This window comes from Entelurus aequoreus, linkage group LG13, assembly GCF_033978785.1.
Source record: "Entelurus aequoreus isolate RoL-2023_Sb linkage group LG13, RoL_Eaeq_v1.1, whole genome shotgun sequence".
In the NCBI taxonomy this organism is placed as follows: Eukaryota; Metazoa; Chordata; class Actinopteri; order Syngnathiformes; family Syngnathidae; genus Entelurus; species Entelurus aequoreus.
The window spans coordinates 26,230,764-26,252,038 of NC_084743.1; the positions used below are offsets into that span (position 1 = coordinate 26,230,764).

Below are 21,275 nucleotides of genomic sequence, written 5' to 3' on the forward strand. Positions count from 1 at the left end.
ATGAATCAACCAACATTGAGTTAGCATAACTCAACTTTTGGGTTAAATAATGCAACCCAATAGTTTGGTTGAGAATAACCCAACATTAAGTTATCATATCTCAACTTTTGGGTCAAATAATTCAACCAGATAGTTTGGTTGGGAATAACCCAACATTAAGTTATCATAACTAAATTTTTTGGTTAAATAATTCAACGCTAAAGTTGGGTTGAAAAAATTAACCCAAAATGTTGTGTTAAAATAACTCAAATAAGGGGCTTGTCCTTTTCTGAACCAGCAGTTGGGTTAAAATTGGGTTGTTTTTAAACCCAACTTTTTTTTGTGTGTATACACTAAAAAATGCTGGGTTATTTTGATAACCCAATTTATGAGTTGCGAGTGTTGGGTTAAATTTTGGAGTTGTTTTTATGAAGAGCAATCCATTTTTTGGGTTATAAGGGTATTATTTTAATGGAATAAAAATAATGTTGATCAGTAGTTGAGAAGGAGTAAGACAAACCAGCAGTCAAATGTATAATTTTTAACCAACTATTGGGTCAAGGAGCGCTAAATTGCGCAACCCAATATTTGGGTTTGGAATAACCCAACATTGTAGTGAGCATAACTCAGCTTTTGTGTTAAATAAATTCAACCCAATAGTTGGGTTATGAATCAACCAACATTGAGTTAGCATAACTCAACTTTTGGGTTAAATAATGCAACCCAATAGTTTGGTTGGGAATAACCCAACATTAAGTTATCATATCTCAACTTTTGGGTCAAATAATCTAACCCGATAGTTTGGTTGGGAATAACCCAACATTAAGTTATCATAACTCAATGTTTTGGTTAAATAATTCAACGCCAAAGTTGGGTTGAAAAAATTAACTCAAAATATTGAGTAAAAATAACTCAAATAAGGGGTTCATCCTTTTCTGAACCAGCAGTTGTGCGACTTTTGGTGTTAGTCGAAACAGCTGTTTATCGATAACGGATGTGATATGATGTTTTGCAACTTCATCTTTTGAACTACTGTGCACATTTCTTTCAGCTACAAATCCATCCCTCCATTTTGTGGAAACTATTAACCCGTGGTTTGCCAACGGTGACACTAGTTACATTTTGTCATGCTCACAAAAAGACCAGAATTATGATTCTCATTCTATGGACAGCACAACCTTGTAATGTATATGTTTGTCTAATCATGCACAAATCTGTTGCAATGCATACAGCGGTGGTCTGAACTTTGCCGACCATTTATTCATCAGTTTCCTTCAATAGGGTCACTGGTCAGCCAGAGCCTATCCCAGTTGACTTTGGGTGAAAGGTGAAGTACACCCTGCGGTAGTAGTTAAATTGTCCTTTGTCCTTTGTCCGAGTTTCAATGAGAAATACCCTCAGGGGATACAGGGTCGGCGGGGGATGAGCACCTTGAACGGTCAACCAGGCAACAAACCACGTGACAAACGGCGATGAACACCATCTGTGTAAAAACCCACGAGGTCTGGAGATCCACCAGACCGAGATGTGACATTCCCACCTAACCTTATCCGTGTCCACACACAGCAATGCCATCGTTTATGACCCCCTCGCCCCGCCGTCCGCCAGCGCAGCATGACCTAGTACGCATGCCCGAAAAAAATGCGTGCGTCATACTGACCTCTGACCTGGAAGTGTATTCTTACCCTGTGTTTCAATGTAGACTATTGCCATATTTATTTTAACAGTAAACCTTGCTTGCCTCACCATCAGCAGCTGTTAGACTATTGTAGTGAATCACACCTGAACTATCATACATGAATCATATCTTTAATGGACGTGTGAAAGTAAACAATGTGATAAAGAATATTTTACAACAATCGATCTAGGGATCTACATATCTGGTCAGGACACTGTGCTTGTAGGCTGAAATTGGCGGTCGTACTTGACGGCCGCAACCACTTCATGTCTTTACAATAGTTATGGAGTACAAAACTAGACGTTGAGTAATCGCTCTACATACATCACGGACAATAACTGATAGTCTTCTTTGCCAGTCCAAATGTATTTGCTGTTTTCCGTAGCCTGTCGTTGTCTCCCATTCGACAAATGGACAACGTTTTTCACTAAGTAGAATCACAGCTGACCTGGACATTTGAAAATTCTCTTGCCGTTCAGCTGACACAACACACTCGTTGACAAACATATCCCACCAGGCTGCCGTTCTTCCAGGCCTTATCCAAAACCGTCGCTCAACCGACTATGTTGCCGTCTGAGATGTGTTGTATCCCAAATAGCTCCAATCACGCGTTTGCTTCTCTTAAGGTATTCATGTGTGATTTTCACACGGGGATGTCTGGATGACTCGCCGCCATCCTTCTGACGTCACTTCTTGTGCTGGGCGCGGTCTTTCTGGCGCCACTTCCTCTCCGAACTCGGTCTTTCTGGCGTCACTTCCTCTCCGAACTCAGTTTGTAAACAATCGATGAGTCCATACAAAGCTAAGAGCCGGAGATTCAAGAAATAGACGGCGCACTTACTCGTATAAAAAAATTGTCCGAGGAGGGAGACCTTAAACGATAGTTTAGTGTGGCTGAAACGGGGCTTCGGCTAAATGATTATTCCTTTTAAGGGGTTGTCCGGCTTAGTGTAGACCAGTGGTTCTTAACCTTGTTGGAGGTACCGAACCCCACCAGTTTCATATGCGCATTCACTGAACCCTTCTTTAGTGAAAAATATATACTGTATATATATTTTTCATATTCAAGACAAAGTTATATGTTTTTTTTACCGGTGCACAAAATGAACCATGCATGAACATCACCTTGTTCAAAGAACAAAACCAACACAGTGCATGAACTCAAAACAACGCCTGCAAATCAGTGTGACTTCTGCTGTTGCCGTATCCATAATACGCCGATAGGGAGAAGTTTTTGTCTCGACCTCCGCGGCCGAGGGTCCGCCGAACCCCTGAGGCCGACTCATCGAACCCCTAGGGTTCGAACGAACCCAGGTTAAGAACCACTGGTGTAGACATAGCCTAAGACTTACCGTGTCGTTAGTTTATTTGCACAATCAGGTCTTCGTAGTTATACCATGAATTGATTAATGTGGACCCCGACTTAAACACGTTGAAAAACTTATTCGGGTGTTACCATTTAGTGGTCAATAGTACAGAATATGTACTGTACTGTGCAATTTACTAATAAATATCAATCAATATTTAGGCCTAGAAACCACCAAAGAACACAAACTAATGTGATCTCTTGTCCTTTGTTGACGTTAAGTTCTGCTATCAAACACTACTAACATAATAGAGAATAAACTTGATTGCATCACAGAAACTTTTTCAAACAAATCAAATGTTCAAACATTTTACAAAGTGATCGCTGCAGACACGAGTGGTCCGATTGTATGCCACAATGTTTTTGCTCCCGTATTAACCAGCGCCTGCACTCTCTAAGGCGACTCAGGGTCCACGGTGTGGGAAGCAATATCATGATGTTGTTTGATAAGGCAAACATTGAATCTGTCATCCGTTATGGCATCTTCACATGGTTTGGAAATCTGTCTGTCAAACTCAAAACCCAACTTCAAAACCTTATCAAGAGGGCTGGTTTAATAATTGGCATGCAGCCCCCTTTTGCCCTTCAATAAATATTCAACAAGACCGTGAGGAAGCAGGGTCTTAAAATCACCCGTGACCCACATCACATACTTCACAGTGAAATTGTGTCGATGCCAAATGGTAAATGGTACAGAACAGCAACATACAAACTCAACAGGTATAGATTTTCCTTTGTCCCACTGGCAAACAAAGCACTTAACAGAAAACTACTGCAATAACCGAATGCAATAATGAGTGCAATATTGGGATAGTGCAATACGAGAGGTGTGCAAAACCGGGGGGCGTGTAATGTGTGATCTCATAACTAACTGATATACCTGCGCACTGTTCACTGTCTTCACTGTATTGTCGGATGAACTATATGTATGTATGTATGTACTGTATGTATGTATGTTTGTAAAACGCTGTGTCTTGATGTTCAAGACAAATGTCTCCTCGGAGACAATAAAGCTAATTATTATTATCATATGTTGAAAGTGATATTTCCTTCGACACACTTTCGTCACTTTATTACCTTTATGAACCACCTCTTTTGGGACTCTATGAAAACTATTTACTATCTCTCTATTTGAACGACTGGAACACCCAAGAACAGAACAGCATTACGACATTTCCTGCTCAAACTCTACACTCACTCTCACTTGTTTTAATGCTACGCTCAAGCTGCTTGACCATCGTGTGAATTAGGCCGCGAAGAAGAAAAAAGAATGTGACGTTTTATGCAACCTTCCTATATACCGTGTTTTCCCGACTATAAGGCGCACTTAGAATCCTTTTTTTTCCCCTTTAAACTCAACAGTGTGCCTTATAACCCAGTGTGCCTAATGTACGGAATTATTTTGCTTTTGCTTACCGACCTCGAAGCGATTTTATTTGGTACATTGTGTAATAAGTGTGACCAGTAGATGGCAGTCAAACATAAGGGATAAGTGTAGACTGCACTATGATGGCAATATGACTCAAGTAAACAACACCAACATGTTATATGTTCCATTGAAAATATAGAACATTACACATGGCGCTCAAAAATCTATCAAACATTTTTTAGTGCGACTTTGGTAAGCTATAAAGTGGCACCGCTTGATGGATTGTCGGCGCATTAAACATACGAGTATTATTATGGTGTGTGTGTAAGATAAGACATATTATCTGGCGTTTTGTTTCGCAATATCATGCAAAAGCAACTTTTCTTACCTTTTGGTACCTGCTGATCTGTATTTGGGATCTACAGAAGTCCTGAAAAATTGCACGCGTCCGCCTTTGTAGTCCGTGCCGACACCGTAGTCGATAAGCTTCTTCTTTTTCTCTATCTACTTGTTATGGAACATTCATCCTCCGCTGTTGCCATTTCTAATATAAAGTAGTAAAAAAGGTTCTTACTTATATCTGTCAGTAAACTTGCCAGGAAAGCGCTAAAACATACCGGTGTAGTGAGTTTACATTATTCACCAAAGGAACTTTAGTTATTAGAGAGTTCCGATCGGACAGTTTTTCACGGGACACATTTTCGGTGTTGTTTCCGGATGAGGAGATGCTGCTCCGTTATTGATTTAAGTAAAGTCTGAACGTCATTAAAACAGTTAGCTCCATCTTTTGACACTTCTTCCACTCCCGTCCTTGCACGCTACACCGCTACAACAAAGATGACGGGGAGAAGACGCTGCCGAAGGTGAGCCACGTAAATAAGACCGTCCACAAAACGGCGCTTCCGGAAGCGACTGTCAGAAAGCGGCTTGAAGATGATCTGTAAAACATAATCTATGCAACATTTTGACCAAAGAACCACCATTACATGTTATGTAGACCACAAGGAAGTGTTTTAGATGTAGAAAAAATAATAATATGACTCCTTTAAAGGCCTACTGAAATGAAATGTTCTTATTTAAACGGGGATAGCAGGTCCATTCTATGTGTCATAATTGATCATTTCGCGATATTGCCATATTTTTGCTGAAAGGATTTAGTAGAGAACATCGACGATAAAGTTCGTAACTTTTGGTCGCTGATAAAAAAGCCTTGCCTGTACCGGAAGTAGCGTGACGTCACAGGTTGTGGAGCTCCTCACATCTGCACATTGTTTACAATCATGGCCACCAGCAGCGAGAGCGATTCGGACCGAGAAAGCGACGATTACCCCATTAATTTGAGCGAGGATGAATGATTCGTGGATGAGGAAAGTGAGAGTGAAGGACTAGAGGGCAGTGGAAGCGATTCAGATAGGGAAGATGCTGTGAGAGGCGGGTGGGACCTGATATTCAGCTGGGAATGACTAAAACAGTAAATAAACACAAGACATATATATACTCTATTAGCCACAACACAACCAGGCTTATATTTAATATGCCACAAATTAATCCGCATAACAAACACCTCCCCCCTCCCGTCCATATAACCCGCCAATGCAAATCAAACACCCGCACAACACACTCAATCCCACAGCCCAAAGTACCGTTCACCTCCGTAAAGTTCATACAGCACATATATTTCCCCAAAGTTACGTACGTGACATGCACATAGCGGCACGCACGTACGGGCAAGCAATCAAATGTTTGGAAGCCAAAGCTGCGTACTCATGGTAGCGCGTCTGCTATCCAACTCAAAGTCCTCCTGGTTGTGTTGCTGCAGCCGGCCGCTAATACACCGCTTCCCCCCCTAAAGCTTTCTTCTTTGCTGTCTTCATTGTTCATTAAACAAATTGCAAAAGATTCACCAACACAGATGTCCAGAATACTGTAGAATTTTGCGAAGAAAACAGACGACTTAATAGCTGGCCACAATGGTGTCCCAATATGTCCGCTACAATCCGTGACGTCACGCGCAAACGTCATCATACCGAGACGTTTTCAGCAGAATATTTCGCGGTAAATGTAAAATTGCACTTTACTAATCTAACCCGGCCGTATTGGCATGTGTTGCAATGTTAAGATTTCATCATTGATATATAAACTATCAGACTGCGTGGTCGGTAGTACTGGGTTTCAGTAGGCCTTTAATGTGCCCTATAATCCGTGGCGCCTTATATATGAAAAAAGATCGAAAATAGACCATTCATCGGCAGTGCGCCTTATAATCCGGCGCGCCCTGTGGTCCGGAAAATACGGTAATCGTCTTAACAAATGTGATTAATAAAAGTGGGTGCGGATACTAAAAACAGCTAGAACTACAATACAGATAAAACAGCTCGCCAGAATAAACTGGAGGAGACAAAACTTTACTTTGGTACATTTTTTTTCCACATAGAAACACAAGGCATTTAATTTTATATTTCACAAAACAACATGCTCAGCCTCAATGCTTCTTTCGCACACACTAGGTCACTACTGCCTAGTTTCTCTTGTTATATTCTTATTTTTACTGTTATATTTTTATTCTTATTGTTGCTTTTTATTTTTATTCTTATTGTAATATTACAATAATATTAAATAATAATATTTTATTTCCATTTATACCCCCATTATTTACTTTTTAAATTCGATCTCAATTCTGTACACTGCTGCTGGGATTTTAATTTTCCTGAGCGAACTCTCCTGAAAGAATCAATAAAGTACTATCTATCTATATCTATCTAAAGTAAAAAAAAAAGCAACCTTTAAAAAAATGCTGTTCCTTTAAAGGTCCTAATTGCCAAACATTCCACATCCCAACAAACCTCCCATCTTACAAGAGACCCATTGTTTGTTTCGCTCTTTGTGTGAATGTGAGTGTGGTAAATGGTGTCCAACTTACTGGCGCGTGTAGTTTTTAATGAAAACGCAGATTTTAAAAGCGCTCGTTTTTATTTTTGCAGCTCTCCTGAGGTGTGTGTTCACCACTTGTCATGGCTCACCGTTTGTTTGAAGGCAAAGAGCATGCGTCCTCTTATCGGAAGTACAGGATTGCTCCATCGGATCACCTGATTGAGCATGTGATCGACTTTGCGGGAAAACAGGTAAAGCCAAAGGTTAATATTTTCACTATAAAATGAAATGATTAACGTGGACCCCGACTTAAACAAGTTGAAAAACTTATTCGGGTGTTACCATTTACTGGTCAATTGTACGGAATATGTACTGTACTGTGCAATCTACTAATAAAAGTCTCAATCAATCAATGTTTATACTAGAAACATATTTTTAACCATGCATGGTTGATTATACATTTGTTTTACTAGTTTGCTTAATATTACAACATGTGATATTTTGGCAGAAAGGTGGTCCGTTAGAGCTTGCAGTGGACGTGGGCTGTGGGTCAGGTCAAGGTACCGTGCAGCTGGCCAAACACTTTGCTTCTGTGGTGGGAACGGATATTAGCCCTGCCCAGATACAGGAGGCTTTGGAGCATGCTAAAGAGCCAAACATTACATATAGGTAAGCCCAAGTCTACTGAAAATTAAAATCAATTTATGTATTTTTTTTCCACATTGGAATTTTTTTGCTTGTGCTTTTCATACGGAAGACAGTGAAACTGGAAGTTGCTGCAACTGTGTGTGGTTCCCCCTATTCGGATGAGTCGAGGCTTGATGACATCATTGTCCAATGTCGGATGTGATGTAGAGCAGTGTTTTTCAACCACTAGTGTGCCGTGAGATACAGTCTGGTGTGCCGTGGGAGATTATTTCATTTCACCTATTTGGGTTAAAAATATTTTTTGCAAACCAGTAATTATAGCCTGCAAATGATGTGTTGTTGTTGAGTGTCCGTGCTGTTTAGAGTTCGGCAGAGTAACCATGTAATACTCTTCCATACCAGTAGGTGGCAGCCGGTAGCTAATTGCTTTGTAGATGTCGGAAACAGCGGTAGGCAGTGTGCAGGTAAAAAGGTGTCTAATGCTTAAACCAAAAATAAACAAAAGGTGAGTGCCCCTAAGAAAAGGCATTGGAGCTTAGGGAAGGCTATGCAGAACGAAACTAAAACTGAACTGGCTACAAAGTAAACAAAAACAGAATGCTGGACGACAGCAAAGACTTACTGTGGAGCAAAGACGACGTCCACAAAGTATATCCGAACATGACATGACAATCAACAATGTCCCCACAAAGAAAGATAAAAACAACTGAAATATTCTTGATTGCTAAAACAAAGTAGATGCGGGAAATATCGCATGAAACTGCTACAGGAAAATACCAAAAAAAAGAGAAAAAGCCACCAAAATAGGAGCGCAAGACAAGAAGTAAAACCCTACACACAGGAAAACACCAAAAAACTCCAAATAAGTCAGGGTGTGTTGTGACAGGTCACCTACTTTGAGACAAGAGCTATAATGATGCATGGTTGGTTATGGTTTAAAGTCATATCCAACAATTGCGACAACGACTTTTTACTGTCAACCGAATTTCGTTTTTTAATGATTTCTGCTGGTGGTGTGCCTCTGGATATTTTCAACGCAAAAAATGTGCCTTGGCTCAAAAAAGGTTGAAAAACACTGATGTAGAGTGTATATCAGAGCTGGGCAAATATTTTGACTCAGGGGCCACATTGAGAGAAACAATGTGTCTGGGGGGACCAATGTATGTGTGTATAAATGATGTATACACATTTAGCTGTAAAAAGTCTGCTGTACAGTATGTGTGTTTGGGTCCCTTCTTTTCCAGGAACACTAATACCAAAAGCCACAATGTCTGATATAATTCAAAAAAGTTATGACAGACCACCTCAAAAAAAAACAGAATGGAATTTTACAGTTTTTTACTGAATGGGACACCCAAAATTTACAATAAAATAAAGAAAGTGGGATTTACAATGTTAACTATGAACAATAAAACACTGAATATTAACAACATATTAAAGTTCGACTCAGATTTTAAATTCGAAAAACAAATCAGCAGCGTCGTTCAAAAAAGCTTTTATCAATTACGCCAAATAGCGAAAGTGAAATCGCTTCTATCAGGACATGATTTCGAGAAATTAATCCACGCCTTTATCTCGAATCGTTTAGACTCCTGCAATGCCCTGTACGTAGGCATTAGCCAGGCCTCCCTCGCCCGCCTGCAGCTCGAGCAAAACTCTGCTGCTCGTCTGCTAACACAGACCAGCAGACGTGAGCACATCACCCCTATACTAGCGTCCCTTCACTGGCTCCCTGTGCGTTACCGAATCAATTTTAAACTCCTTTTATTTGTTTTTAAATGTCTAAACAACCTCGCGCCAACATATCTCTCTGACCTCCTTCAGCCTTACTGCCCCACCCGATCCCTAAGATCAGCCGATCAGCTGCTACTGACGGTCCCTGACACAAGGCTGAAGCTTAGAGGTGACAGAGCTTTCGCCGCTGCTGCTCCCAAGCTCTGGAACGACCTACCTCTGAGTGTTAGACAAGCCTCCTCTCTTCCTGTTTTTAAATCTCTCTTAAAAACATACTTTTATTCCATGGCTTTTAACACTGAGTGATATCCATCCTGCAATGGCGCCCCATAATACACCTGCTGTGAACCTGTTTTTATGTTTTTATGTTTTATTTATTTTATTTATTTATTTTTTATCGTGTTCTGTTTGGGTTGTGTTGTGTTTGCTCAGTTCTTATATTATATTTTAACCTGCCCATTGTACAGCACTTTGGCTACCCCTGTGGTAAATTTTAAATGTGCTTTATAAATAAAGTTGATTTGATTTGATTTGATCCGAACATATGATCTTTTACTTCTCAGACCAGCTCCTCGATAGACATCTTTTACAATCAAGCAAAACACAACAAAAATGGAACAAACAGCAAAATATGAATGCAAAGTGTAATAAACACCCACAATATGATATATTATCACTTTTATGCGGACATTTGTTGTAACAATTGGCTTCCGCATCTGTTCCTGACACACGCGTTTCGGGCTGGCTGCTCTGAAAACAAGCCCCGCCCACTTTGGTTTGTTCATCGTCTGAGCTGCTGTGACGTAGATTACCGTAATAACTCGTACAACACTCAAAAGCGCAGATTTCAACCTTTGAAATACTTTCTATAGTTCAAGACTTACGGTGATTTAAAAACAGCACTGTACATCATAATGGCGGCTACAGTTTTTGATGTTAAAGGTCTAAAAAAAAGTATGTAGAACGTCCGGCGGGCCAGATTGAAAAGCTTAACTGGGCCGTATTTTGCCCAGGTCTGGTGTATATGGTTACAAACATTGACATCTTAGCTTTGTATGATACGTGACAAACAAAATGACTCTCAGCTTCTTGTTATGGTTTAAATTGCGAGCACAATTTAAGTTACGAGCTGGTTGAAGTAGAATTTGTCCACAGCCCTCAGCCAGAGATCGACACCATCCTGCCATCCAACCGCATGTTGTGAAGAAAATTGATAATATGTGATGTATCACATTGACATTGTATACATCTTCAAATAAACTTCAACCAACCAACCAGCTAACCACCGGAATTAAGAGTTAGTTAGCTGATTTTTCTCAGAACATGAACAATGTGATCTTTTTCTTTTTATAGTCACACAATATAGTGTTGCCCATACAACAAAACAAATGTGCTGTACTATTAATTTTGCACCATGCAATTATTGCATACACTTTGGCTTGAATTGCTGATTGATTGTGAATAAAGGATACAATTTATTCTGTATTTAAATGCTCTGAAATGTTGGTTGAGAGTTCTGTTATTCTCAACCCAATTGTTTCTCTATTAAAGGCCTACTGAAAGCCACTACTACCGACCACGCAGTCTGATAGTTTATATATCAATGATGAAATCTTAACATTGCAACACATGCTAATGCGGCCGGGTTAACTTATAAAGTGCAATTTGGAATTTCCCGCTAAACTTCCGGTTGAAAATGCCTTTGGATGATGACGTATGCGCGTGTCGTAGCCAGTGAAACAGGAGTATCGGTACCCCATTGAAAACAATACAAAAAAGCTCTGTTTTCATTTCATAATTCCACAGTATTCTGGACATCTGTGTTGGTGAATCTTTTGCAATTTGTTTAATGAACAATGGAGACTGCAAAGAAGAAAGTTGTAGGTGGGATCGGTGTATTAGCGGCTGGCTGTAGCAACACAACAAGGAGGACTTACTTGGATAGCCGACGCGCTAGCCAACGCTAGCCGCCAACCGCATCTGTGATCGGGTGAAGTCCTTCGTCGCGTCGTCGATCGCTGGAACGCAGGTGAGCACGGGTGTTGATGAGCAGATGAGGGCTGGCTGGTGTAGGTGGAGCGCTAATGTTTTATCATAGCTCTGTGAGGTCCGGTTGCTAAGTTGCTAAGTTAGTTTCAGCGTCGTTAGCAACAGCATTGTTAAGCTTTGCCAGGCTGAGAATTATTAACCGTGTAGTTACATGTACATGGTTTAATAGTATTGTTGATCTTCTGTCTATCCTTCCAGTCAGGGATTTATTTATTTTGTTTCTATCTGCATTTGAGCCCGATGCTATCACGTTAGCTCAGTAGCTAAAGAGCTTCGCCAATGTATTGTCGTGGAGATAAAAAGTCACTGTGAATGTCCATTTCGCGTTCTCGACTCTCATTTTCAAAAGGATATAGTATCCGAGGTGGTTTAAAATACAAATCCGTGATCCACAATAGAAAAAGGAGAAAGTGTGAAATCCAATGAGCCAGCTTGTACCTAAGTTACGGTCAGAGCGAAAAAATATATGTTTTGCACTGCATTCTAGTCCGTCACTCTAACGTTCCTCATCCACAAATCTTTTATCTTCGCTCAAATTAATGGGGTAATCGTCGCTTTCTCGGTCCGAAACGCTTTAGCTGCGTTGAAAACAATAGGAAAATATGAGGAAGCGAACAACTGACTACGTCACGCTACTTCCGGTAGGGGCAAGGCTTTTTTTATCAGAGACCAAAAGTTGCGAACTTTATCGTCGTTGTTCTATACTAAATCCTTTCAGCAAAAATATGGCAATATTGCGAAATGATCAAGTATGACACATAGAATGGATCTGCTATCCCCTTTTAAATAAAAAAAAATGCATTTCAGTAGGCCTTTAACCCTTGGGGATCCCTCAAATAGGTGCTGGGGACCCAGAAGGGTGTCAGCCATAAAAGTCGTATAAATTAATATTTGTTGTACTTTTAAATGCATAAATCTGTAGATCAACATGTTAATAACAAATCAAACCAAACCATATTCATATAGCACTTTTCATAAACAGGAAAGTGTTGTTCAAAAAAAAAGAAAAGAAAACACACGTACACACACACTCACAAACACACACACTCACACGTGCATTCACACACGCCACTACTGACAATAACGCGACAAAAACAAAACATGGCATGGCGCTGAGGATTTGAGGAAAAACGCCACCTTTGAGGCGTCCACACTGGAGAATAACAAAAATTAACGGCATCTAAAAAAAATGGTATGAAACATATGATAAAATATCTGTAAAAAATACAATACAAATAATACAATAATAAGTTGATAAAAACGTAACATTGAGATCAGAATCAGAATCAGAATCAGAATCGTTTTATTGCCATTGTTTGAGAACGGGTTCACAAACTAGGAATTTTTCTTGGTGCAAACGTGCGACATAAAACACATATAACACATATTTGGTATAAAAAGAGCTGTGACTGAGCTATCAGATAGACTTAGAAGGGATTCAAGGAATTCAAGGAGCTGCTGTTAGGAGTTATTGTTCATTTGCCTGATGGCCGAGGGGAAAAAACTGTTCAGGTGGCGGGAGGTGTGGGTCTGGATGGAGCGTAGTCTCCTGCCTGAGGGGAGAGGGGAGAATAGTGTGTGTCCAGGGTGAGAAGAGTCAGCTGTGATCCGACCCACACGCCACCTGGTCCTGGAGGAGAACAAGTCCTGGAGGGATGGGAGCTTGCAGCCAATCACCTTCTCAGCAGCACGTACGATGCGCTGCAGTCTATTCTTATCCTGGACTGTGGCGCCGGGGAACCACACTGTGATGGAGGAGGTCAGGATGGACTCTATGATGGCTGAGTAAAACTGCACCAGCATCTCTGTCGGCACCTTAAGTTTCCTCAGCTGCCGCAAGAAGTACATCCTCTGCTTGGCCTTCTTGATGAGGGAGCTGATGGTCAGCTCCCACTTGAGGTCCTGGGTGATGGTGGTGCCCAAGAAACGGAAGGAGTCCACAATGGGGACAGGGGTGGGAGAGTCAATCAGGGTGAGGGGGGATGATGGGGCTGTGACTTTCCTGAAGTCCATGATCATCTCCACTGTTTTCTGGGCGTTCAGCTCCAGGTTGTTGAGGCTGCACCAGGACGTCAGCCGGTCCACCTCTCTCCTGTAGGCGGACTCATCGCCATTCGAGATGAGCCCGATGAGGGTGGTGTCATCCACAAACTTGAGCAGTTTTACGGATTGGTGACTGGAGGTGCAGCAGTTTGTATACAGGGAGAAGAGCCAGGGGGAGAGTACACAGCCCTGAGGAGTACCAGTGTTTGTGGTTCGACTGTCCGAGACAATCTTCCCCAGCCGTACGTGCTGTCTTTGGTCTGTCAGGAAGTCATTAATCCAACTGCAGAGGGAGTCGGGCACGCTGAGCTGGTAGAGCTTGTCTCGTAGCAGTCCAGGGAGGATGGTGTTGAAGGCAGAGCTGAAGTCCACAAACAGGATCCTAGCGTAGGTTCCTGGGGAGTCCAGATGCTCCAGGATGAAGTGGAGGGCCAGGTTCACTGCATCATCCACAGACCTGTTGGCTCTGTAGGCGAACTGCAGTGGGTCCAGGAGGGGGGCGGTGATGTCCTTGAGGTGGGGCAGGACCAAGCGCTCAAAGGACTTCATGACCACAGACGTCAGCGCGACCGGCCTGTAGTCATTTAGTCCTGTGATCCGTGCTTTCTTGGGGACAGGGACAATGGTAGAGGTCTTAAAGCAGGACGGCACGCGGCATAGCTCCAGAGAGGTGTTAAAAATGTCAGTGAAGACAGGAGCCAGCTGGTCCGCACAGTGTCTGAGAGTGGAGGGGGAGACACCATCCGGCCCGGGGGCCTTCCGCGTATTCAGCTTCAAGAACTGCCGGCGTACATCCTCTTCTTTGATGGAGAGGGTCTTTACAGCATATGATGTTTTTGGAGTCCTGTGATGTCATTGGAGTCCTTTGAGTCCTTTAACTCCTTTAATGATGTGCTGGCATTGGTGGGGAGGGTGATGGTGGGGGGAGCATGGCTTTGATGAGCTGAAGGCCGTTCATGACGACAGTAATGTGTGTTGAGGCCCTGAGCGAGAGTCTGGTCATCTCAGGGCCTGGGGGGTTTTGGGCTTATAGTTCGTAAGGGCCCTTAGACCTCTCCAAACTGCCGCAGAATCATTGGAGCGGAACCGTTCCTGTAGACGGTTAGAGTACACAGATTTAGCTTTCTCCACTTCCCTGCTGAAGTGGTACTTCGCTTCTCTGTATGTACTTCGGTCCCCGCTTCTCCACGCAGCCTCCTTCTTTTTGCGCAGCTGTCGGAGCTTGGGTGTGAACCAGGGCTTGTCGTTGTTATAACAAACCCTGGTGCGCGTTGGAATGATGCGCGCCTCATTGAACTGTATGTATGAGGTCACAGTGTCCGTATACTCGTCCAGATTGTTCATGGCCGCTCCAATTGCCTCCCAGTCTGTCGTTTCCCAGCAAGCACGCAACTCGTCCACAGACTCAGCGGTGAAACACTTAATGTTCCTCATAACAGGTTTAGCCAGTTTCAGTCTCTGTCTGTATGAAGGGATTAAGTGCACCATCACGTGATCTGATAGTCCAAGAGCAGCGCGCGGGACTGCATGAAAAGCCTTGCTCAATGTAGTGTAGCAGTGATCCAGCGTGTTCTCCTCTCCGGTCGGGCATTTAATAAACAGTCTATACTTTGGTAATTCCTGGCTCAAATTTCCCTTGTTAAAGTCACCAAGCACGATAACAAGAGAGTCAGGAAAAGACCGTTCCACATGTAAGATCTGTCCTGCGAGCGCACGCTGAGTGTCATGCACGTCCGCGCCGGGCGGGATGTAAACAGCCACGAGAATGAATGAAACAATCTCACGCGGTGAGTAAAAGGGCTTACAGTGGATGAAGAAATATTCCAGAGAAGAAGAACAGTGTCTAAAAATTACAGTCACGTCTGTGCACCAGCTATTGTTGATAAAGAAGCATAGTCCCCCGCCTCTTTTTTTGCCAGAGAGCGCCGCGTCTCCGTCCGCGCGGAGGAGATAATAATAGTAGTAATTTGAATACAATTAAGATAAAAAAAAAAAACAGTTTAACATGATCAGTAAAAAGCCTGATTAAAAACATGTCTTTAGCCTTTAAAAATGAAATAATAATTTAACGGTCTCTGCAGTCCTGAGGCTCTCTGGCAGGCTGTTCCACAGGTGGGAGCCATAGTGGCTATATGCCGCCTACCTGTGGGTCTTTGTTCTGGTATTTGGTAAAGATAAAGGGCCAGTGCCAGAGGACCTCAGGATCTGCGAGTGTTGATAAGGTAAAAGCAGGTAAGATAGGTGAGAAGGCGCAAGGCCATCAAAACATTTGAAAACCAATAATTGAACTTTAAAATTGACCCTGAAGCGACATTAAAACTGGTGTAATGTGCGCCTACCCTCTAGTCTTCGTCAGCGCGGGTGCAGCTGAGTTCTGTAATAATTGTCGACTTCTGATATTCTTTCTTGGAATATCGATTTTGCATGTCACTATAAAGTTACATAAGCCTTGCTTGTTCAATATTCAATGCAAAACTTGTTTGGTTCCCTATTAAAAGGTTAATTTGTTCAACCTTGGCCCGCGGCTTTGTTCAGTTTTAAATTTTGGCCCACTCTGTATTTGAGTTTGACACCCCTGCGCTAACGTTTAAAATGAACATTCTGTTGCATGATGTCATCTTCAAAGGCAATACAAATACCCACAAAGGGTCCCCCCCATGGGTTAATCACAACATGTGGCATTTCTCCATTAGAACCATCACCAATTGATTAATCTATTACGAAAAAGGGACCACAAAAAGAGCATTTGTTGAATGTTGAAGTGCAGCATGGGACATGTCTAATTCACTCTTCTGTCATTGCCTTCAGGCAGTGTGTGGCCGAGGAGCTGCCGTTTGCCGACGGCTCGGTGGACCTGATAACTGCCATGTCTGCCTTCCACTGGTTTGACAGGCCACGCTTTCTTCAGGAGGCCCATCGGGTCCTGAAGCCTCACGGCTGCTTGGCTCTGCTCAACTACACCGTCGAGATGGATCTCAGCTACCCCGGTTGCTGCTTGCAGTCACTGAACCAAGTCTGCAAAGAGGTGCTTGTTTTGGTTTAACCTCTTTAAATATTGGAACTGCTGAACCAAAGAAGTTCCAACCAACTACTCTGTAGATCAGACCTGGGATGCGGCCCATTAAGCTTTTCAATCTGGCCCGCCGGACATTCCCAAATAATTTTTTTAGATATATAAGATGGAAACTGTAGCTGCCATTATTATGTGCAGTGATGTTTTCCAATGACCGTGAGTCTTGAACTATACAAAGTATTTCAATGGCTGGAGTCTGTGCTTTTGCATGATATACTAGTTACTATGGTCATCTAATTAGTTACTATGGTCATCTAATTAGTTACTATGGTCATCTAATTAGATACAATGGTCATCTAAGGAGCGTTTCCACAGAGTGTGCCCAGAGCGGCCAGCCTGAAATGCGAAAGGAGATTTTTCCAACAAAGTTCTAAAGCAGACCTGGGCAAATTAAGGCCCGGGGGCCACATGCGGTCCGTTAAGCTTTTCAATCTGGCCCGCCAGACATTCCCAAATAATTAGTTTAGATCTTTAAGGTGGAAAGTGTAGCTGCCATTATGATGTGCAGTGATGTTTTCTAATGACCGTAAGTCTTCAACTATACTAAGTATTCCAAGGGTTGGAATCTGTGCTTTTGCATGATATACTAGTTACTATGGTCATCTAATTAGTTACTATGGTCATCTAATTAACTACTATGGTCATCTAATTAGATACTATGGTCATCTAATTAGTTACTATGGTCATCTAATTAGATACAATGGTCATCTAATTAGTTACTATGGTAATATAAGTCACAGCAGCTCAGACGAGGCACCAAGCAGTGTGGGTGGGGAGCGTTTCCACAGAGTGTTTCCAGAGTCTGAAATGTGGGTGTCAGGGACAGACGCGGAAGGAGATTTTTACAACAAAGTCCTGCAATAAAAGTGATATTATATCAAATTGTAGGTGTTTTTTTTTTTTTTACTCTTCGCATTCATATTTTGCCGTGTTTGTTGCATTTTTGTTGTGTTTCGCTTGATTGTAAATAATGTAGATCGAGAAGGGGTGTGAGGAGTAAAAGAGGATCGACGTTCATATGTTGTCAATATTCAGTGTTTTATCGTTCATAGGTAATATTGTAAATCCCACATTATTGTCATGTACTTTCTGGGTGTCTCATTCAGTAGAAAATGTAAAATTCCATCCCGTTTTTTAAGGTGGTCTGTCATAACGTTTTTAGCATTCAATCAGACATTATTGTGAGGTTTTGTATTAGTGTTAGGACCCAAACACACATACTGTACAGCACATTTTCACATCTTAAATGTGTGTGTGGGTGTGTGTCTGTGCGTGCGCATATTTATATATATATATATATATATATATATATATTTGGTTTATATTGTATATATGTTATAGACATAATATAATATATCTGCATATAAATTACTCTGTACACATATTATGTATATATTCGTATATATGTTACATTTTTTACAGCTATATTAGTCTATTTATACCTGCATTGTCCTTTCCATCATTGTAACTGAGCTACTGTGTTGAACAATTTCCCTTGTGGATCATTAAAGTTTGTCTAAGTCTAAGTCTATATATATATATATATATATATATATATATATATATATATATATATATATATATATATATATATATATATATATATATATATATATATATATATATATATATATATATATATATATATATATATATATATATATATATATATATATATATATATGCTGTGTATATATATATATATATATATATATATATATATATATATATATATATATATGCTGTGTATATATATATATATATATATATATATATATATGCTGTGTATATATATATCTATGTATATATATATATATATATATATATATATATATATATATGTATATATATATATATATATATATATATGTATATATATATATATATATATATATATATATATATATATATATATATATATATATATATATATACAGGTAAATATATCTATCCATCTATATGCTGTGTATATATATATATATATATATATATATATATATATATATATATATATATATATATATATATATATATATATATATATATATATATATATATATATATATACAGGTAAATATATCTATCCATCTATATGCTGTGTATATATATATATATATATATATATATATATATATATATATATATATATATATATATATATATATATATATATATATATATATATATATATATATGTATATATATATATATATATATATATATATATATATATATATATATATATATATATATATATATATATATATATATATATATATATATATATATATATATATATATATATACAGCATATAGATGGATAGATATACCGGCCCCCAGACACGTTTTTTTCTCTAAATGTGGCCCCCAAGTCAAAATAAATGCCCAGGCTTGTTCTAAAGCTTAGTGATATATCAGATCGTAGGTGGGGTTTTTTTTTACCCTTAGCGTTCATATTTCGCCGTTTTTGTTGCGTTTTGTTTAATTGTAAAATATGTTGATCGTGAGCGCCACACTGTAAACCCACACCAAAAAAGAATGACAAATTCGGGAGAAAATCCGCACCGTAACACAACATAAACACAACAGAACAAATACCCAGAACCCCTTGCAGCACTAACTCTTCCGGAACGCTACAATATACACCCTATCCCCTACCCCCCGCCCCCCCACCTCAACCCCACCCACCTCAACCTCCTCATGCTCTCTCAGGGAGAGCATGTCCCAAATTTCAAGCTGCTGTTTTGAGGCATGTTAAAAAAAAGAATGCACTTTGTGACTTCAATAATAGATATGGCAGTGCCATGTTGGCATTTTTTCCATAACTTGAGTTGATTTATTTTGGAAAACCTTGTTACATTGTTTAATGCATCCAGCGGGGCATCACAACAAAATTAGGCATAATAATGTGTTAATTCCACGACTGTATATATCGGTATCGGTTGATATCGGAATCGGTAATTAAGAGTTGGACAATATCGGAATATCGGATATCTGTAAAAAAGCCATTATCGGACATCTCTAGTTTTTAGTATTCAATCAGACATTATTGTGAGGTTTTGTATTAGTGTTCCTAGAAATAGGACCCAAGCACACATTCTGTACAGCAGATTTTTACAGCTGTGTTTGTGTGTATGTGTGTGTGTGTGTGTGTGTGTGTGTGTGTGTGTGTGTGTGTGTGTGTGTGTGTGTGTGTGTGTGTGTGTGTGTGTGTGTGTGTGTGTGTGTGTGTGTGTGTGTCATCCCCCAGACTAAATTTGGCCCCCCAGTCAAGATAATTGCCCAGGTCTGCTGTAGATGCTCTGTGATTGTGAACTCACTACTACTTACTACACAGTAGTAAGTGGTAGCAATTTTTATTTGTAACGATCCAAAATAGATTAAAGAAAAATCTAAAAACTATTTGTTTTTAATCTGTCCTGTTCAGCCACTCAGGCAAATCATATAATTGACGTAGACTCCCATATCTTGATCAGATTTACTTTAGAATTAAGAAGTGTTGGATACTTCTTTCGTTGCCTTATTTGACTTTATTTATTGTTTGAGTAGAATTTTACTGAACATCTTATTTTTATTTTTAAACTAATACAGAAATTCATCAGCTCTGTTTTATGGAGGAATGTAGTTAATCACAGAACTGGCATCCAATGTTATCAAAAAATATTGATTTTGAATCCAGAATTGATTCTGAAGAATCAAATCCGATACCGTAGGAATGGGGATTCATATGGCCCTATTCGTTGCAGTTTACCTGACACTTAAAACGTGACAAATTGTGGGGTGCTCTATCCACTTTAGAAGCCAGATGGCGGTAAAGTGTTGAATATCTTAAAAAGTGTTTTGTGTGCAATTTCAACTTTGACCACGGTGTTAGTTGCTCTGCAGCTTGTCACTTCCCATCATTTTCAGCAGACTGCATTGCAAAATGAATACACCTTCCACCCAGGAATGCAACCATATGAGTCCCTTCCCTATTGTACATTGCACCACTGATGACAAAACCCAAGTAAAATGGTCTCATGTTACCTTTTTGTGCTCTTTAGTTTTACGCAGCATTACATCCTTACCGCAGTCCTCACCTTGGTGCCAGTTCTATTGAGCTGTACCGGGAAGCCTACACATCCATCCCTTATGCTAACAAGGAGTGGTAAGTGACAATAACCTCATAGGTCCCACCAGACTGGTTGTGTGCCCATAAAGCACACAAACGAGCCTTGTTACGTAGATAAAAGACACCTGTTACGGAAACAGCCTCTTCTGTTACTGCAGATAAGAACAAAGAGCTATCAGAGAACTTAAGGGATAGACTGGAAGGGGCTGCAAGACCACTTTGCAAGGAAATTGACGAGACGGAGCCCAGTGTTTGTGCAATAGTTTGAAAATAATAACCGTGACGGTCCATGAAAGATTGAAGAGGATTGTGAGAAAAGTCAAGGACGAGAATCAGTGAGGAAGGAGGATCTCT

General features: G+C 40.3%; 1 protein-coding gene across 1 annotated transcript; it reads left to right on the forward strand.

Annotated features, from left to right (window-relative positions):
• The first annotated feature begins 7,276 nt into the window (after positions 1–7,276).
• LOC133663795 (putative methyltransferase DDB_G0268948) lies at positions 7,277–20,961 on the forward strand. Its single transcript, XM_062068497.1, has 4 exons — positions 7,277–7,514; positions 7,772–7,932; positions 16,546–16,762; positions 20,854–20,961. The coding sequence occupies exons 1-4, from the start codon at positions 7,404–7,406 to the stop codon at positions 20,959–20,961; spliced, it is 597 nt and encodes a 198-aa protein (XP_061924481.1). The 5' UTR covers positions 7,277–7,403.
• Positions 20,962–21,275: the final 314 nt, after the last annotated feature.

Excerpts from the sequence above, each read along its gene's own strand:
- LOC133663795 (XM_062068497.1), top strand. The coding sequence starts at position 7,404 with ATGGCTCACCGTTTGTTTGAAGGCAAAGAGCATGCGTCCTCTTATCGG. Across the intron at positions 7,515-7,771 it reads TCGACTTTGCGGGAAAACAG|AAAGGTGGTCCGTTAGAGCT; the intron begins GTAAAGCCAAAG and ends ATATTTTGGCAG. Across the intron at positions 7,933-16,545 it reads GAGCCAAACATTACATATAG|GCAGTGTGTGGCCGAGGAGC; the intron begins GTAAGCCCAAGT and ends CATTGCCTTCAG.